The following is a 19177-nucleotide window of genomic DNA, read 5'->3' as shown; positions in this document are numbered from 1 at the left end:
TAGCCCATCGTGACGAATTAAATAAGAATTGTTCACGATAGTTTCCTGGGGGAACCACGTGGAGGTCGACCTAATAGGGCATATTGCTAGCAACGGGGCTGTCAAACCTCATTGCTAACAATCCCTTCCCCAAATAGTGATATTAGAATTTTGGGATATTTGTTAAATAAATAAATTTTAATCGTGCTTGAAGAGCTGTACGTATTTTCATTGATCATATTTTAGATCAGACATAGGGTACTTTTTATTTCACTACACACGGACAAAGCCATGAAAATACAGTCAGTATTAAATAAAGTATAGATATAGGCTGAATTTTTTTTACTTGCAATTTTTTTTGTTCATTAATTTTTTTTTATACAATTTAGAATGGCAAACAAGCTGGCAGCCCACCTGATGGAAAGTGGTAACCGTCGCCTATAGACATGAGCAGTACCATGGACATAACAGAGTATACTGTTTCGCACATGATACCCCCCATGCGTTGCATTCCTGAGGACTCAGGTGTTATTCCTCTGTACCCAGTAAATTCACGCCATATCCCACCCTTCAAATCGAAACACAGCCATGCGAACACAACTGCTTCACGGTTGAAACACGAATGGAACAGAGGTACCCAAGCAATCGACTTTTGTACAAAGTCTCCCTCTTTTAATATCGAAATTAACATCAAATTAAATCATTTTAAGCCAGTCGTACTCACAGCTGTTACCTGTTCACTATTGAACGTAGATCTCCCCAATGGATTATCGTAAGGAATGGTATTTACATATACGATTGAAACTTAAAATAAAATATTTATTACATTTTAATCACTACAACTACTAACATCACAGGTATTTGTTGACCGCAATTTAACTCATGTACCTGAAACAAAATATATTGTTTTGAAGATGTTAATTATCGACCTTCTATCTATCTATCAGCTTTCTCTTTTATATACAAATATACATTATTTTATAAGTTTTTGGTGGATCTGCGTTATTTTAAATAAAAATTAGTTCATATAAAATGTATGCAACCAGTTCATTAAATTTGAAAATTTTAAATAATACATTAAATGTGAAAGTGAAACTGTTTGTTAATTGTGGATGTTTTAAAAACTCAACAAATGCACATGAAATTTAGTACATATATGTACATATATATACACGTAAACCATTAGGGATGGAGAAATACCAGAGGGAAACTTTATACTAAAGTCGTTTGCTTTGGTACCTCTGGCGCCTTTATGTTTCTACCGTGAAGCAGTTGTGTTTCGGTTTGAAGAGTGGGACATAGCAGTGAATTTACAGGGTACAGAAGAATAACACAGTCCTCAGGAATGGCAACACATGGGGGTATGGGGGGGGCGAAATAGTATACTCTATTATGTCCATGGTACTGCTCAGGGGGGGGGGAAGGGATTGTCAGCAATGGAGTTTGACATTACTAGCAATATGCCCTATCAGGACGACTTCCACGTGGTTCTCCCTGGAAACCATCGTGAACAATTCTTGTTGAATTCGTCACGATGGGCTAACTGACCTGTTTTATCCTCACCTATCATCCAGCACTGGTGCCCCGCCGGTGTATACCGATAGCGCGGGTGGGGTTACCATTCCATTATCATCTATTAAAAAAAAAAACACCACATCAAGGCACAAGATGTCGCCACTAACCAATGCCCAGCCAAGCCCGTCTTCAGCCACACATCAAGCCATACCAGGAGGGGCACTAAAGCCAAGCCATACGAGTGAAATGTCAATTATGTAGTCAGTCCATATTGAGACTAGTCTGTGTCTAATAAAAAATGCTATCACCATATCAGTTGTGTTTCAATAAATACTGTGAATGTCAATTTATTTTTATTGTGATTTTTTTAGATGGTTGCATAGATTCATGTTCCAATTTCGTCAATATAAGGATAGTGCTGACTCTTAAGTACTTGCTCTGTGGTTACACCTCAGTTTCGCTGTGAGATTCGAACGGGAAGCCCTCTGGCGACCATGCTGCTCGCTATCATCACGTAGTTGGTGGAGCCGCGCGACCTGGCCACCGCCCGCAGTAGGTCTCGTTCTGGCACGAATGGACTCTTCTCGGCTACATCAGTATCTGGAAAATAAATTTAAAATGGACTGATATAAAAAACAAAAAAACAAAATTTATATTCTGTCATAAAAATAATTTATCAATGGTAAATATACTCTCATCATTTGTATATGCAATAAACATTTCCGAACACAATATCCTTGTACCCTCCTTACCTATCCATATTCCCTATCAAATCTGGGATCACATTGGGGGGTAGATGGACAAAATCAGTCTATAATTCAACTGCGCGTCGAGCTGATCAAGTTCCGGCAAGATCACGAAAAATCTCCACCAGTTGGGAATTATTCATTCAGCCGCGATCTCCGCGCAACATACAGTGACACCTTATGCAAATCAACAAAAGTGTTGGATAATTTGAAGAGAGAACGAGAACGCGTACAAAAGACCTACACGCGGGGACTAAGTGAACCAGATTTGTCCTTTACCCTTCTTTTTATCCAACAATCAAGTTATTTTGTAAAACAACTTCTTATTTATTTCAGAATTTTAATAGTAGATGCAGCACCTACTTAATTCCCTGTTTGTCCCATGGATGACTGAGGATACCAGTCCACTAACAGTCCCTAAGTCCACCATAATTGTGTACACTTATGCCTATATTTCTACATTGAAGTTTAAATATAAATAAAAAAAAAAATTAAAACATTTCCAAATTAAAATATAAAATTAGTTAATAACTTTTTTTATTTATTCATGACCATGAAAACAAGTCCTTCAGTCGCAAGCATAAATGATATTTACATAAAAAGAAAATAGAGTACAAATTAGCAAATAAAAAAATCAGCAATATTGGTAACATAAAAAAAAAATATATATCTACACTATTAGTAATGAAATTAAAGAAAGTAATTCCCAAAGAGGGTTGACGTCAGGCAGGTGGCCGGTCGTAAAACTAAAAACCAAATCTTTTTGTAATATGGATAAAATCATATTACGCCGACCACAAATGATTGGGATATAGATAGATAGATAGATACTCTTTATTGTTTCTTCCAAAAGATTACAATAATAAACTTATTATAAATATAAATAATTACAAGAAATAATCACAATGAGAAAACAATGGGCGACCTTATCGCTAAGAGCGATCTCTTCCAGCCAACCTTTGGATGGAGAGGAGTAATTATAAACAATTTGGTGGGAGGCACGATGAAAAATTTTGTTAGTTCTAGATATGGGAGATGTAATACATATAATAATATAAAAATTAATAAGGGATAAGGGTAGGAAGATGATGATGATTAGCAATGAAATTAAAAAAAGGCATATAATAAGCTTCGTTGGGTAATAAGTGATGAACGCGGCGGGAAACGCATTATGAATATACCTTAGCAATGTCACTGATATCGCTAACAAGGATCAACCGTTGAACATTGAAATTTTGACACTAGTAATAATCATAAGACATGGGGTTGCTAGTTCTTGCTTTTTTCTGTATTTCTACTAAGTTAATATTGTCTATTGGAGATAATTTTTAAAAAGTCTAGTCTCTTATAATAATATTGCGCATCCATTCATTTTCGAACCATATTTCTACGGTGAAAATAGTTTTACTGGTAGAACACTTTCGTAAATAGATGCTCTATAATTCACACGAGCAGAGCCACGAGGCAGAACTAGTAAGTAACAGGGACTAATACTAACCAAGTTGCCCCTGGCTCCACTTGGTCTTCCCAACGCTGGGCCACGCGGGCGCTGCTGTTGAAGGCACGTACAGAGACACCAGCGTGCTCACCATCTTGTCCACCTCCAAGTCCGTCACTTCCCACAACATGCCCACCACCATGGGGCTGCGAATGATAAAACAATTTGGTTTGATTTAAAATAAAAAATAAGTATAAAACGATAGGCGGCCCGCGACCAGCGGCCCACTGCAGGCGCACGGAGCCGCAGCCCGCCAGCACGCACACAGCACACACACAGCACACAGCACACAGCACACAGCACACAGCACACAGCACACAGTGTATACCTGGCGGCCACGTGTAGTCGGTGGTGCGGCGCGGCGGGCGGCCCGCGACCAGCGGCCCACTGCAGGCGCACGGAGCCGCAGCCCGGCAGCACGCACACAGCACACAGCACACAGCACACAGCACACAGTGTATACCTGGCGGCCACGTGTAGTCGGTGGTGCGGCGCGGCGGGCGGCCCGCGACCAGCGGCCCACTGCAGGCGCACGGAGCCGCAGCCCGCCAGCACGCACACAGCACACAGCACACAGCACACAGCACACAGCACACAGTGTATACCTGGCGGCCACGTGTAGTCGGTGGTGCGGCGCGGCGGGCGGCCCGCGACCAGCGGCCCACTGCAGGCGCACGGAGCCGCAGCCCGCCAGCACGCACACAGCACACAGCACACAGCACACAGCACACAGCACACAGTGTATACCTGGCGGCCACGTGTAGTCGGTGGTGCGGCGCGGCGGGCGGCCCGCGACCAGCGGCCCACTGCAGGCGCACGGAGCCGCAGCCCGCCAGCACGCACACAGCACACAGCACACAGCACACAGCACACAGTGTATACCTGGCGGCCACGTGTAGTCGGTGGTGCGGCGCGGCGGGCGGCCCGCGACCAGCGGCCCACTGCAGGCGCACGGAGCCGCAGCCCGCCAGCACGCACACAGCACACAGCACACAGCACACAGCACACAGTGTATACCTGGCGGCCACGTGTAGTCGGTGGTGCGGCGCGGCGGGCGGCCCGCGACCAGCGGCCCACTGCAGGCGCACGGAGCCGCAGCCCGCCAGCACGCACACGGCCCGCGCCCGCACGCCCTCCACACCAGCGCCGCCGCCGCCGCTTGCCAGGTGGCAGCCGTCGCCGTGCCCGCAGTACCTGTGTCCACCACCAAACCCGCTTAGATTATATAGTTAGTGTCCCCATAATCCATGATTCGAGAAAAACTGTTCAAGCTATTTATACAATTTTGCGTGATAAACAGTTATGAGTGATTTGCTCTGCAATCTGCGTACAAGGCTTGGACTACGGCTTGCACTAACTCGGATCCTGGGATCATTGATGCAAAGCGGAAATTAAACGCTGCTTCGAGGCACAGTAACAAAGTTATTGTCAGAGGTAAATTTGAATTTGTGGGCGAAATTGGTAGGCGACTATCAAGCCTTCCTTCTGGTAATCGTGCTTTCTGGTCGCTTGCCAAAGCCGCCCAAGGAAACTTTTGTCAGTCGTCTTTTCCACCACTTCGGAAACCGAATGGTAACTTGGCCTACAGTGCTAAAGAGAAAGCCGATATATTAGCTCTTTTTGTCTATATTTAAGCCGATATTTTGCTCTTTGCCCCTAACTCAACTATGGACGAAGGTAATTTTGCACCACCTACTATCCCGTGCTGTAGAAGCTCTATGCCGGAAATTACTATAACACAATGTAAAGTCCGGCGAGAGTTACTATCCTTAGATGTTCATAAGTCGAGTGGGCCAGACGGTATACCGGCAGTGGTCCTAAAGCAGTGTGCTCCGGAACTATGTCCTACACTAACGCATCTCTTCACGATCTCGTACTCCACAGAGCAATTTCCTTCGACATGGAAGACCACCCTTGTACATCCTGTACCTAAAAAGGGCAATAAGTCGGACCCTTCAAATTACAGGCCGATAGCGATCGCCTCCCTTCTCTCTAAGGTAATGGAGCGTATAATTAACGCACAGCTATTGAGATACCTAGTTGTAGCTTGCGCGTTCACCGTTAAGAAAACCCCATTTGCTGTGGCCCTACAGTTTCAAGGCACGTCTCTTAACATCTCTAAAAGCATTGGGATCCTTGGTGTCGACATCTCTAGTGATGTACAATTCCGTGGCCACCTCGAAGATAAGGTGAAGCTGGCATCCAAAAAACTCGGTGTGCTCAATAGAGCGAAGCACTACTTCACGCCGGATCAGCGATTAATGCTCTACAAATCGCAAATCCGGCCCCACGTGGAGTATTGCTGTCACTTATTGGCCGGAGCACCTAAACACCAGCTTGAACCTTTCGACTCGTTGCAACGACGAGCTATGAGAATTGTCGATGATCCCAGGCTCACAAGGGGTATCGCAGTCTTAGAAGAGATTTTGCCTCACTCTGCGTGTTTTACCGCCTGTACAATGGATTGTGCTCAGAGAAATTGTTCAATATGATGCCCACAGCCACTTTCTACCATCGTACGGCTCGCCATCGACAGGGAGTCCTCATGTCCTACAGCCTCAATAGTCGCGTACTGTGCGGTTTCAGAAATGTTTCCTCCCACGAACACTCAGGTTGTGGAATGAGCTCCCTGCCGAGGTTTTCCCAAGAGACTACAGCATGGGGTTCTTGAAAAGGGAGGTAAAGAGATTTTTTCAGGTCAGCAATGCGCGCGTAATACCTCTAGTATTGCAGGCGGTCATAGGCTACGGTAATCGCTTACCATCAGGTGGGCCGTATACTTGTTTGCCACCTCAGTGGTATAAAAAAAGTATATAAAACACTGACGAAAAAAAAAACGATAAGCAAATTTAACAATTAGCTGAAATAAAAGTTGATCTTTTTTTGAGGCTCTAGGCTTGTATCGATCGAGACATAGTAAAATCATTATTCTTAACAAAATAAAGTTATTAAACTTACAAGAATATGTCAGCTTGTGTCAAGTGCCTCAAGTAGTCCTCGGGAGAAGGTGGCTCTGCCACGTGGCCGGTCCAGTCACTGCACCAATAGTTCACGAAGGAGCACATGCGTTTCTCCATGCGTTCTAAATTCTTATCTGGATATTGAAAATAATAAAAAATAAATAAATAAATTATGCGAGGGTTCCATGTAATTGCGAAAACAGTTAAAAAGGTTATTATGTTCCGTGTGGTCCCGGTATAGAATAGGCCACTCCTTCCATTCCTGTGGATGTAGTATCTCTCTACCATTAAGTTCCCCAAGACACCTTAACAGGTGAGGATGGACAGCTGTGTCCCTTCTTAAAACATCACCAAAGCCTAACTGTGGTTGATATTTTTTTTTATACAACTTAGAATGGCAAACAAGCTGACGGCCCACCTGATGTAAAGTGGTAACCATCGCCTATAGACATGAGCAGTACCATGGACATAACAGAGTATACTATTTTGCCCATGTTACCCCCCATGCGTTGTCATTCCTGAGGACTCAGGTGTTATTCCTCTGTACAATCCGCCTGCTAATCGTAACCACTATTATCAAACTTGCTCAACTGGAAAGCCTATGTTCCACCAGTGTACGATTAATGGCTGATATCATACTCGTAAAATGCAATTTTACCAAAGGGAGACTTTGTACAAAAGTCGATTGCTTGGGTAGTTCTTTTCCATTCGTGTTTCAACCGTGAAGCAGTTGTGTTTGCATGGCTGTGTTTCGGTTTAAAATGTAGGATATGGTGTGAATTTACTGGGTACAGAGAAATAACACCTGACATTCTAAGTTGTATAAAAAAAAAATGCAAGTTTAAATATTGACTTGCCATTGTGTGACGAAAATTGTTACATTGTTTTTTTTTTTTTATGGTTAAAAATGGTATGGTAACCCCGCCTGCGCTAACGGGTTACGCTGACGGAGCACCAGTGAAGGGTGATAGATGAGAATGAAAACAGGCCAGTTAGCCCATCATGATGAATTCATCAGGAATTAACCATGATAGTTTCCAGGGAGAACCGCGAGGAGGTCAACCTGGTTGGGTATATTACTAGCAATGGGATTCTCAGTCTCCATTACTAACAATCCCTTTCCCCCTGTTACATTGGTTAATAAAGAAATATAATATAATAAAATAACTTTAAAAAAATGTTTTCAAAAAGTATATTCCATTGTTACCTGGATTGATGACATATCGCCCCACGTCAGCACTGGCTTCGAAGTATCCACCAACGAACTGTTCCTCGTGAAGTTTAAATAGATAATATATGAAATGGATATTCTCCATTCTACAAACTGGATGGTGGTTCAGAATGGGTAGCGTTTCCCACGGGAACGAGTCGAGGATCTAAAAACAAATAACATTATATATATATATATATATATATATATATATAATTTTTTATTTATATTTTTAATTTATATATATAATTTGTTTTATTCCTAACGAAACTATTGAAATTTAAATTTCATGGAAGCAAGAAAAATGAATTATCAGAAGAGTTTATAAAGGAGTTATGAGGTGATAAATATATATACTAAATTGAGAACATTTTCCTTTTTTCATGCCGCTTGAAAATAAAGTATACTCACTTCATCAACAATTAGTATGACTGGATATCTCTCCGCCTTCTTCAGGATTACCCACTCATCGTCCTCTTTAACCGAAGTTGCCACTTGAGAAAATGCCTTAATACCATCAACTAAAGTAAACTGATGAATCGATTCGAACGCTTTCGACAAGCATTGTAGGCACAATTCGTTTAAAAACTTAAATTCTTTGTCGCATGTCTGGCAATCTATTTTCTCAAGGGCTTGTTTAACCTCCTCAGTGTTGCCATGTTCAGTTAAAATTCTCCTAATGCAGGGTTTTATTTGATGTGAAGTTAGCACGGGGCTACTCTCTATCAAATTGTACAGCAGTACTCTCTGTTTGGCTGTGAGTTTTATGAATCTGAAACAATACGCACCATATTTATTATTCCTTAGGCTTTAAAGCATAATCCATCATCAATACTAATTCAACAAACGTAATGGATAGCTATGTAGGCCTCGGCATAGAACAGGCCATCCCTTCCTTTCTTCAAACAAGCGACTAAGAGAGGGCGAGGGATGGGCAGCAGCGCCCCTCTTAAAACAATTTCAAAAACCTGACTGCAGTTGTCAACCCGCCTGCCAAGCATGGCAACAATTGACAAGCCCCCCCCCCCCCCCCAATTAAAATGCGACCATGAAAACTTAATGGTGACGGAATGGGCAGCAGCGTCCCTCTTGAAATATGACCAGAAGCCAAATTGCAGTTGCCAACCAACCAAGCCTGGCAACTACGGATAAAACCCCCCTAATAATAAACTACCATAAGGAACGGCTCCGTTCCTTATGACAGTCTATAGGGAGACTTATGCTGCTGAGTGTACAGATAACGGCTGATATGATGATGCCTTCCCTATAGACCGTCATAAGGAGGAGGGAATGGATTGTTAGTAATGGGGAGGTTAGTCCCCATTGCTATCAATGTACCCTACCAGGTCGACCTCCACTCGGTTCCCCCTGGAAACTATCGTGACTAATTTATCGTTGAATTCGTCACGGTGAGCTAACTGACCTGCCTTTTCATCCTCGTCTATCACTTCTCACTGGCACCCCGCCAATGTATACCGATAGCGCAGGCGGGGTTACCATTTCATTATCATCCATAAAAAAAAAGTACAAAAACCTGTATTAGATACTGCCCACTACTATTCAATCTAACAAAACTTTTTTTTTTCTTTACAAAGTATAATTTCAAGAGTAGGTTATAAAAAAAATAAAAATAGCTAAAATGTCATAGTGTCAATCAATAGTTACTAACAACTGAACATCGAATTACTAAATCTAGGTTATACCACACTTCCTATCTCAGAGCGTCTTATTCAATGTTTGAACAAGAGTCTCACGGCCTCGTATGTGTTACGCGTTAGACAAACAAAGACAGGCCGACATGAGCAGTACTATGGACATAACAATTTATAGACATGAGCAGTACCATGGACATAACAGAGTATACTGTTTCGTCCATGATACCCCCCATGCGTTGCCATCCCTGAGGACTCAGGTGTTATTCCGTCTAACGATAAACGGTCACTGTAGCCTATGAACGCCTGCAACACTAGGGGTGTCACGTGTGCGTTGTCGACCCTGAAGAAACCTTAATACAACCTTATTGAAGAACTTTTTTTTAGTTGAATAGGGAATGCTTTTTTCTAATACTTACCCCCAATCTGATATAGTAGTGTCCACCAATTTAACAATCCTCTCCTTAAGGCCGACCTCCACCAGTTTCCCAGTCAACAGGCTGCCCCATCCACCGAGCCATTCTTTCTCCATTACATTTATTACACTCTGGAAATAAAGTTTACTAATATTATAAATGTGAAAGTGGTTTTTTTTTCATTAAATGGATGATAATGGAATGGTAATCCCACCTGCACTATCGGTATACACCGGCGGGGCACTAGTGAAGGATGATAGGTGAGGATGAAGCAGGTCAGTTAGCCCATCGTGACGAATTCAACAATTGTTCACGATGGTTTCCAGGGGAAACCACGTGGAGTTCGACCTAATAAGGCATATTGCTAGCAATGTGGCTTTCAAACTCCATTGCTAACAATCCCTTTCCCCCCAAGTCGTGAAAGTGGGTTTGTTTATTCGTAACCTTATAGCGCCTTAACGGCTTAACCAAACACTATGAAATTTGATAAGCACATAATTTATGGGATGGAGAAGGATATAGGTTATTTTTTATCCCGGTCAGTAAACTTATCAAGACCACGAAAACAAAGTCGCGGGTAAAGTTTAGTATTAACTAAGATTAACTGTCAACAACTAAATCTTGCTCTACAAATAAAATAAAAAAGAGAAATTTATGATAAAATTAATACTAATTAGGAACGCGCCTCCGCGTCGTATATATATATATATTTTTTTTTTATAAAATACAGCATATGTTAACTGTATTTTATTAAAATATATACAAAAAAAAATTCCCCAGGTTTCAGGTCAGGTTTAGATTCCATAGAAATTGTATTAAAATCAATTCGGTAGTTTAGTTTTTAAATAAAAATAATAGGCTTGAAGTCATGAAGACACGAAGTCGAATTTTTTTTATGAAATATCTTCTTAAATTGTTTACTTCAATTTTTAACAATTCTTTGCATACTGGTGGAAATTTCCATCATAACATTGAATGCCCAAAAAATATATAAAAGAACAAGTTCGCTTTAAGTCGATCGTGTCTGGATAATTTTTTAATGTCCATTGCAGAAAAAAAACCATAGCTGTCAAATTTATTTTTTTAAACATTTTTCCTTTATTTTTGAACATGAATTATATCACCTTGATTTATTTCACCAATAAAAAAATCATGTAAAGAAAGGTTAACTTTAATTGTTTACTTAAATTGTTCATTTAAATAGTTCACTAAATTGTTCACTTAATGACTTAATTGCCCACCTTCATCCTCAAATCGATGTCTTCCCTCCTGCTCCAATAGTTTTGCACCAACCGTTTGTTGTTCAGAAACTGCGCGTTCGATATTGTTTCATAATTCTCGTCCAATAAGGAATATAACTCCGTAAATAATGGTTTTTCGCCTTCTAAAAAAAATCGTCAATTAAGTAACTATTATTTCTAAACTAGTCTTTACTCGCGATTTCGTCAGCGTGATCGAGATATTTTGATTGACTAAAAACAAGTAGCCTTCTTGGGAAGACAATTATTTGTTTTTATATATTAATCCACTGCTGAACATAAGCCTCCCCCTTGGGAGGGCTTTGCCAGTAGTTGCCACGCTTGGCAGGAGGATTGGCAACCGCAGTTAGGCTTTGGACACGTTTAAAGATCCTGATGCCATTAAAAGACTTACCGACTAAACCGTCTTTCAAAAAAAACGTTCACGCTCACTTGTTTACTTTATCCGAGCCGTAAGTGCTTTATATTATTCTTAATTTCGTGTATAATATAGTATATATCATATATGTGTAAGTATATTTGTTATTCATATATATTTATTCGTTTATATATGTAATTTTATTATGTATGTATATCAATAATTAGTAGTACCGCATTTTCATCCTCATTCTGATCACTTCCCTATGGTTGACTGGGAGAGAATGCTTTTAGCATTAAGTCCAGTCATGTACACATATTTGTACTAATGAATAAATAAATAAATAAATAAAAATACTGCTGCTCAACCCTCGTCATCCTTTAGTAGCCTATTACGACACCCACGTGAAACGAAGGGGTAACTTATTCTATATCAGGACCACACAGCATTTTATTTGCAAATTGTTTACCTAAATGATCGCTTTAATTTCTATCTCTTATAAAACATTAATTCCCATATTTTTTTAAACACAAAGCATGCTGTGGTTGCATCTAAATGTAAGAACAGTTAGCCGTAATCCACTAGTGTAATGTATCGAAATGTTTCGCTGTATATTATGTTGTTGTAAATAGCAGGATGCAGTAATAAAACACATGTATTTGAGATATAAAATAATAAGTTTAGTGAAAAAAATACGAGACATGTCTTATAAAAATCTGACATAGAACCAACTTAAAAATAATACATTGTTCTAAAAGACCTCAGTGTCAACAGCCAGTATTAAAACTGCAACATATGTTGGTATACTAAATCTAATATATAAAATCTCGTGTCACGGTGTTTGTTACCAAATTCCTCCGAAACGGCTTTACCGATTTTCATGAAATTTTGTGTGCATATTGAGTAGGTCTGAGAATCGGCCAACATCTATTTTTTATACCAATGATAAGGGTGACCCACACCTAAAATTTTTTTTAATATTTTTTTGACAAAATTTTTAATTGTGTTTTAAATATGATTTAGCATTGAAAAATACACACAACTTTAAATTTTCATCGTTTTACAATCAACCCCTGTATTTTAATTGCGATTTTTATATTTCGTAATAAGTGGTAAAACAACGTTTACGGGGTCAGCTAGTAAATAAATATAAATTTACTCACCTTTGTTTAAATTGGCGGGAATATTGACAGTGAACGGTCCAGTTTCACTTAAATAGTCATTAGTGAATACTGTCAAATATATAGAATATATTTCTGTTCTGAATTCGTTCATCGGTTTTAAATTCTCGTTGGGATTGTACGGTGCTGTCAACTGGACCACGGTCCATTCTGAAAAGGAAGTATATTGAAATCGTTGTATTTTTCTTTTACTGTTTCTTTTATTTCACTTTTTTACTTTTATTTTGTTTTTAATATAATTTAAGATCTCGTTCCATAAAAAACCGACTTCAATTGTGACAAAACCCAGTTATTTGGATTTAAAAGCTAAAACACTAAATCGATTTTGATAAAATTTCTATGGGATTAATCTGTAATTGTATCCTTTGAGACAAAAAAAGAAATTTTCCAAATTGGTTCACAATTGACCTAGAAGAATTATAATCTAACAAACGTTTCCTCAAAGATTGCAAATAAGTGTCGTTAACATCTTATCGACTGTATCAATAAAAAATACACAACCGAACCTCCTTCTTTTAGAAGTCGGTTAGCAAAAGAAAAAAGTATGATGTCCTTGTTACTCTTAATGCTTTGCTATTCCATAGAAGTACTATACTACAGATTTTTTTTTTTTTAAATGAACGCAGGCGGGGCTACAATCCCATTGCTATTTTCATCCATTAAAAAATGAGACAAGGTCTATCGTGATTGATTTATCGTTGAATTCGTCACGATGGGCCAACTGACCTCCTTCATCCTCACCTATCATGCCTCACTGGTACCTTGCCAGTGTATACCGATAGCGCAGGCGCAACCATTCCATTATCGTCTATTAAAAACAAAATATTACCTTTTGGCAATTCATTTAATATTTTCCTAAAGTTGTCCACATTATTTTCTGAGCTGAACCTCATATATCTCTTATGCAGAGGGTCCTCTTCAATTTTTGCCGATTCCAATGTTTTCGTTATCTCTGCTGCGTCAGTTGATATGAAATCAAATAGTTTCTCGTCCTCTTTACACCTAAAATGAAGTGATTTACAATTTCAATGTTTTCACTAAAATTTGTTCTAGGTCTAAGATGGTATGATGTCTCTTTTTTTTACAACACAGGAGGCAAACGAGCATGCGGCTCACCTGATGGTAAGTGACTACCGCCGCCCATGATTACCCACAACACCAACGGCATTGCAGGTGTGCTGCCGGTCTTTTAAAAAGGAATATGCTCTTTTCTTGAAGGTTATTTTTTCGTATCGGTTCGGAAATACTGCTGCTGGAAGTTGATTCCAAAGAATGGTTGTGCGTGGAAGAAAGTGCCTTGAAAAACGCACGGTGGAAGATCGCCACTCGTCCAGATTGTTGGGATGAAACTTTAGTTTATGGCGGGTTGTACGTATGTCTCTCTCTTTCTCTCTCTCTGTGTGTGTGTGTATGTGTGTGTGCGTGGGTGTGTGTGTATGCGTGGGTGTGCGTGTGCGTGGGTGTGCGTGTGCGTGTGTGTGTGTGTGTGTGTGTGTCTAATGGAGGATAAAACGATGAAGGTACATACAACCCATAATAGGAAATTCACTATAACTATACTAATATATATAAGGTATAGTCTTTCTAAGAACGCAAAATAAACAAGTTTTGTTATTTTGGCGAACATATATCAGTCTCACGAAGTTACGGATAAAGGGCAAGTAACGGATCTACTTACATTGGATTTGAGTCAATCAAATCTTTTACGGGCTTGATATGGGATGTGATCCTATGAAGTTTATTACCTGAAAACATGAAACAATGGTTGCTGTAATTTATGTGGCGACACGACTTGTACATACAGCATCAATTTATTGACCAATAAGACTCTTTGTTTAGACTCTACACATTGCAATATACAGTTATATATATGTTACAGGAGATCTCTCTATGGGATATGTCTTTTTTTTATACTACTGAGGTGGCAAACAAGCATAAGGCCCACCTGATGGAAAGTGATTACCGTAGCCTATGAACGCCTACAATAACATACTAGAGGTATTACGCGCGCATTGCCGACCCTGAAGAAACCTCTTTACCCCCCTTTTGAAGAATCCCATGCTGTAGTCTCTTGGGAAAACCTCGGCAGGGATTTCATTCCACAACCTGAGCGCTCGTGGGAGAAAACATCCCTGAAACCGAGTTGTACGCGACCATTTAGGCTGTAGGGTGTGAGAGTGAGCTCTGCCATATGTCTGCCATTGTATATTAAATCTATTTAATGTGTCCAATGTAAATTATGTACAATAAATACAATAAATTTACAATACAACACAAATACATACTGATAATCTTTACATATAATAAAATTGTAACTACACATGTCATGTCTGTACATAGATGTTTAAAAAAAAAAAACATTAGGGGTTTTAAAAAGAGCTATTGTTCTTTTCCATATGTGACCTAAGAGGTGACTAAGGGAACTTAAAGGTCGAGGGATGGGCAGCAGCGTCCCTCTTAAAACAATAAAAGCCTAACTGTTGTTGCTACCAAGTGTGGCAACTACTAGCAAAACTCTCCTTTATGGGGGAGGGTTATGTTCAGCAGTGGACAGTTAACGGCTGATATGATGATGATGATGATGATGATGATACTGATAATCTTTTCATATGTAATTTAAAATCTGGTGTATGTTTTGTTTTGATGCATTATCTAGAAGTGGTTACCTATTTTCAAAATTCATATCAAATTATTGGCAAAAGGTTGTATAAAAATGAAATAATTTATTGAATATGTAATTTGAAATAATTAGTAACTTTAATCATGACAAAATTAAAATAGAACCAGGAGGAGTAAACCTAATAATTATCAAAATTGGTTTCAAATTAGCAAAGCTATCACAAAAATTATGGTGAGATAGTAGAAAAAAATAAAGCAGCAGGGAGGTCTTTGCCAAGCTGGGTCTGTCAGACATTATAAGTAAAACAAAATTAATAAAAAATTATTATTATAAATTATATAAATATTAGAAAATAGATAAATATAATTTTTATTAAAGTAAATTATAAACATTTTTAAATAGTCATTTTAAATTATTCTACTGCTTATTTAGAATACTTATTTAAATATTATTTGAAATACAATTGACAGGAAAGAGATCATGGAATCAACTGTCGCTTTTTCAGACAAAAATTAATTTTAATTATATATTTATAGATTTAGAATTAAATATATAACAGTATTTGTAAAAGCGCATACAAGTTACTTAAATTATTAGCCAAATCAAGTACATTATTATTACCAGCGGCTTTCAACTGCTCGTCTCTATAAACAGCCATGATTCTCAGTGAAGCAGACACAGACTCGCTCAAGTGGAATGCACAGCTTGTCTCATCATTCGCCTCTAAATATTCTTCAGCCAAAAGTTTTCTACCGCCTAAAATATGAAGGAAATGTAAAACTTTGTCCCTAAATCTCTTTCAAATTTATTTTTAACAATTTGGTAAGTACACTGAACACAAATATATAGGATGTAATAAACAGCATTTGTACCTTTAAAAAGATTTTAGATCACTTGGATCTTATTTTGTAAAAGTGAACATATTTCAATTTATAAAGAAACATGGACAAATGAACAACAAAAAGAAATACAAAAATGTTGAATATTATATACTGATCACTTGTCTGATGAATACAACATGTTAGCATGGAAATCCATATTTTTCAACACACATATTGTCATAGTCGTAGAATACTGATGGATCTTTATATGTAATCTTTGTCAGATCCGTCAGTACTCTAAGACTATGATGATATACTTAGGAGAATTTCAGACTACTTCCATGATGCTGACATGGTTTCTAATAGGTCTCCAGTTTAACCATCAGTAGCTATGCCAGTCCTCCAAAGATTTCTTTTTATTGGATTTTTGTTTGTAATGGATAAACTCAACACTACTCAATCAATTTCAAAAAGTTTTTCGCCTAAAGAAAGCTAGATTATCAGCAAGTAACATAGGTAATGTACTGTTTAAAAAAAATATCGGTCCCTACGAAAATCACAATACTGTAAAACAAAGTAATAAAAATTTGTCTATTAAAACTGATCTCTATCCTATTTAAGAGCTGCGCTCTTGTCAGTGGAGCTCTTACCACTCACTACGATTTTCAGCGAGTCTCTTCACCTCTTGATACGACACGACACCAATTCCTTCCTTGATCTGCCTGATGTAATTATGCCTTGGTCTCCCTCTGTTCCTCCTTTCTTCTATCTTACCTTCTTTTATTTATTAAAACTGATATACAATATTAATTTATCATTCTATCTACCCTTAAGAAGCCACGGCTTTTTTTGTTCAATTTAAATTATAAAATTTTTGTATAAATTTCTTTCAAACAAATAAATGAAAACAAACTCACTTTGGTAATTCGCTCCACTTAGATATAAGGGTATCTCGTAAACATACTTATTAAGTATATTCTTATACAACGGTTTCGTAAATTCTATTTCGTCCGTAAACACATCAAAATCCTCCATTTTACATTAATTTGAGTTGGTTAATTAATAAATAAAAAATAATAATATACAAGTATCTAGCGAACAATATTTTAAATTTTGAATTCACATGTCAGTTACTACATGACAGTCTGAAGCTGACACACTTGTCAGCAATGATATGTCAGCTGTCAGTGTCAACCGTTCTGTTGTAGACATTTATATTTTTTTAAACGGTTTTATTTAGCTCGACCCGTAAATGATTTGTAAGATAGTTCTTTGATTCATTTTAATTTTGTTTTTGTTAATACGATAATAAATACTCATTGCTATCAATATATCTAGTTAAATGAAATGACGTCCTAGCCTCTGTTGACGGAATATGCTAACGGGGCACCAGTGAAGGGTGATAGATGAGAATGAAAACAGGTCAGTCAGTTAGCTCATCATGACGAATTCATCAGGAATTAACCACGATAGTTTCTAAGAGAGACCGCGTGGAAATTTATCTGGTTAAATATATAATTCCTCCCATTGGTGCGTTTGATTGTAAGCGTTACCGCCGTTCATTAAAACTTGCAACACCAAAAGTGTCATTATCGTTTTGTTGACACTTAGTCTTGATCGAAATTTCGCTACATCAATTCTTTCTTTCTTTCTTCATCTTTTAAGGGGAACAGAAAACTAAACTACTTGGTACATGAGAAGGTGAGATAATAAAATATATAGCTTGTACACATTGTACAACGCCATCTAGTGTCAAATAAAGGAGACGTTGTACTTTGGACAGTAGAATTTCTAGAAATATTTAATTATCTACATTTTTTTAAATACGTCTATAGGTCTGTATTTTTTTTTTTTTTTTGGTGGGTGAAAATGGTATGGTAACCCCGCCTGCGCTAACGGAATACGCTGGCGGAGCACCAGTGAAGGGTGATCGATGAGAATGAAAACAGGCCAGTTAGCCCATCATGATGAATTCATTAGGAATTAACCATGATAGTTTCCAGGGGGAACCACGAGGAGGTCGACCTGGTTGGGTATATTGCTAGCAATGGGATTCTCAGTCTCCATTACTAACAATCCCTTTCCCCCCTATATGTCTGTATTGTTTTAATGTATGATAATGGAATGGTAACCCCATCTACGCTAACAGTATACGCTGGCGGGACACCGATCACCGATTAGGGATGATAGGTGAGAATGAAAAAAGGCAGTTTTAGTTAGTCCATCATGATAGATACATTTGGAATTTAGCACGATTGTGTTCAGGGGAGATCACGGGGGGGTCGACCTGGTTTGGTATTTTCCTAGCAATAGAGCCCTTAGTCACCATTTTTAACAATCCTTTCTCAATAGGTCTACATTATTATTTATAAAACATCCAGACTAACCCACAACCATTGGGGGGAAGGGATTGTTAGTAATGAGGAGGTTAGTTTCCATTGCTAACAATATACCGTATCAGGTAGACCTCCACGCGGTTCCCCCTGGAAACTATCGTGACTAATTTGTCGTTAAATTCGTCACAATGGCCGAACTGATCTGCCTTTTTGTCCTCATCATTCATTCCTTACTGGTGCCATTCCATTATCATCATTAAAAAACGGGGTGGAAGGGATTGTTAATTTATCATTGAAATATCTATCACGATGCGGTTTCCCCTGGAAACTATCGTGACTTATTTGTCGTTGAATTCGTCACGATGGGCTAACTGACCTGCCTTTTTATTCTCAACAATCACCTTTCATTGGTATCCCGTCAGTGTATATCTTATACATTATGTACCTCCAAATTATTACAATTATATACTTAATAATCGTGGGTAGGTTGGGGGGAAAGGGGTTGTTAGCAATGGAGTTTGACAGCCCCATTGCTAGCAATATGCCCTATCAGGTCGACCTCCACGTGGCTCCCTCTGGAAACCATCGTGAACAATTCTTGTTGAATTCGTCACGATGGGCTAACT

At 38.7% G+C, this 19177-nt stretch overlaps 1 protein-coding gene across 4 annotated transcripts; it reads right to left on the bottom strand.

Moving 5' to 3' along the window:
• Window positions 1-1679: 1679 nt before the first annotated feature.
• Window positions 1680-17346, bottom strand: LOC113509441 (uncharacterized). 4 transcript variants are annotated; one of them, XM_052896054.1, is made up of 13 exons: window positions 17133-17346; window positions 16016-16150; window positions 14453-14519; window positions 13604-13776; window positions 12757-12924; window positions 11218-11360; window positions 9980-10107; window positions 8320-8680; window positions 7906-8074; window positions 6697-6832; window positions 4756-4932; window positions 3739-3884; window positions 1680-2094 (listed from the first exon to the last, which is right to left on the bottom strand). In XM_052896054.1, exons 1-13 carry the CDS (start codon window positions 17248-17250, stop codon window positions 1946-1948), a joined length of 2070 nt encoding a protein of 689 aa, XP_052752014.1. In that variant the 5' UTR covers window positions 17251-17346; the 3' UTR covers window positions 1680-1945. The 4 variants fall into 4 exon arrangements, 1 of the variants encoding a protein (XP_052752014.1); XR_008252973.1 differs by having other exon boundaries at window positions 1958-2094; window positions 4067-4932; XR_008252974.1 differs by having other exon boundaries at window positions 1958-2094; window positions 4067-4932; window positions 11218-11357.
• Between the last annotated feature and the right edge of the window lie 1831 nt (window positions 17347-19177).

This window comes from Galleria mellonella, unplaced genomic scaffold (assembly GCF_026898425.1).
Source record: "Galleria mellonella isolate WM207_F2 unplaced genomic scaffold, CSIRO_AGI_GalMel_v1 utg312, whole genome shotgun sequence".
Taxonomy (NCBI): Eukaryota; Metazoa; Arthropoda; class Insecta; order Lepidoptera; family Pyralidae; genus Galleria; species Galleria mellonella.
The sequence above is the reverse complement of the archived record's forward strand: the minus strand, read 5'-3'. Positions and strand labels throughout refer to the sequence as shown.

Excerpts from the sequence above, each read along its gene's own strand:
- LOC113509441 (XM_052896054.1), bottom strand. The coding sequence starts at position 17,250 with ATGGAGGATTTTGATGTGTTTACGGACGAAATAGAATTTACGAAACCG. Across the intron at positions 14,520-16,015 it reads CGAGCAGTTGAAAGCCGCTG|GTAATAAACTTCATAGGATC; the intron begins GTAATAATAATG and ends TCATGTTTTCAG. Across the intron at positions 8,681-9,979 it reads ACTACTATATCAGATTGGGG|ATTCATAAAACTCACAGCCA; the intron begins GTAAGTATTAGA and ends GTATTGTTTCAG.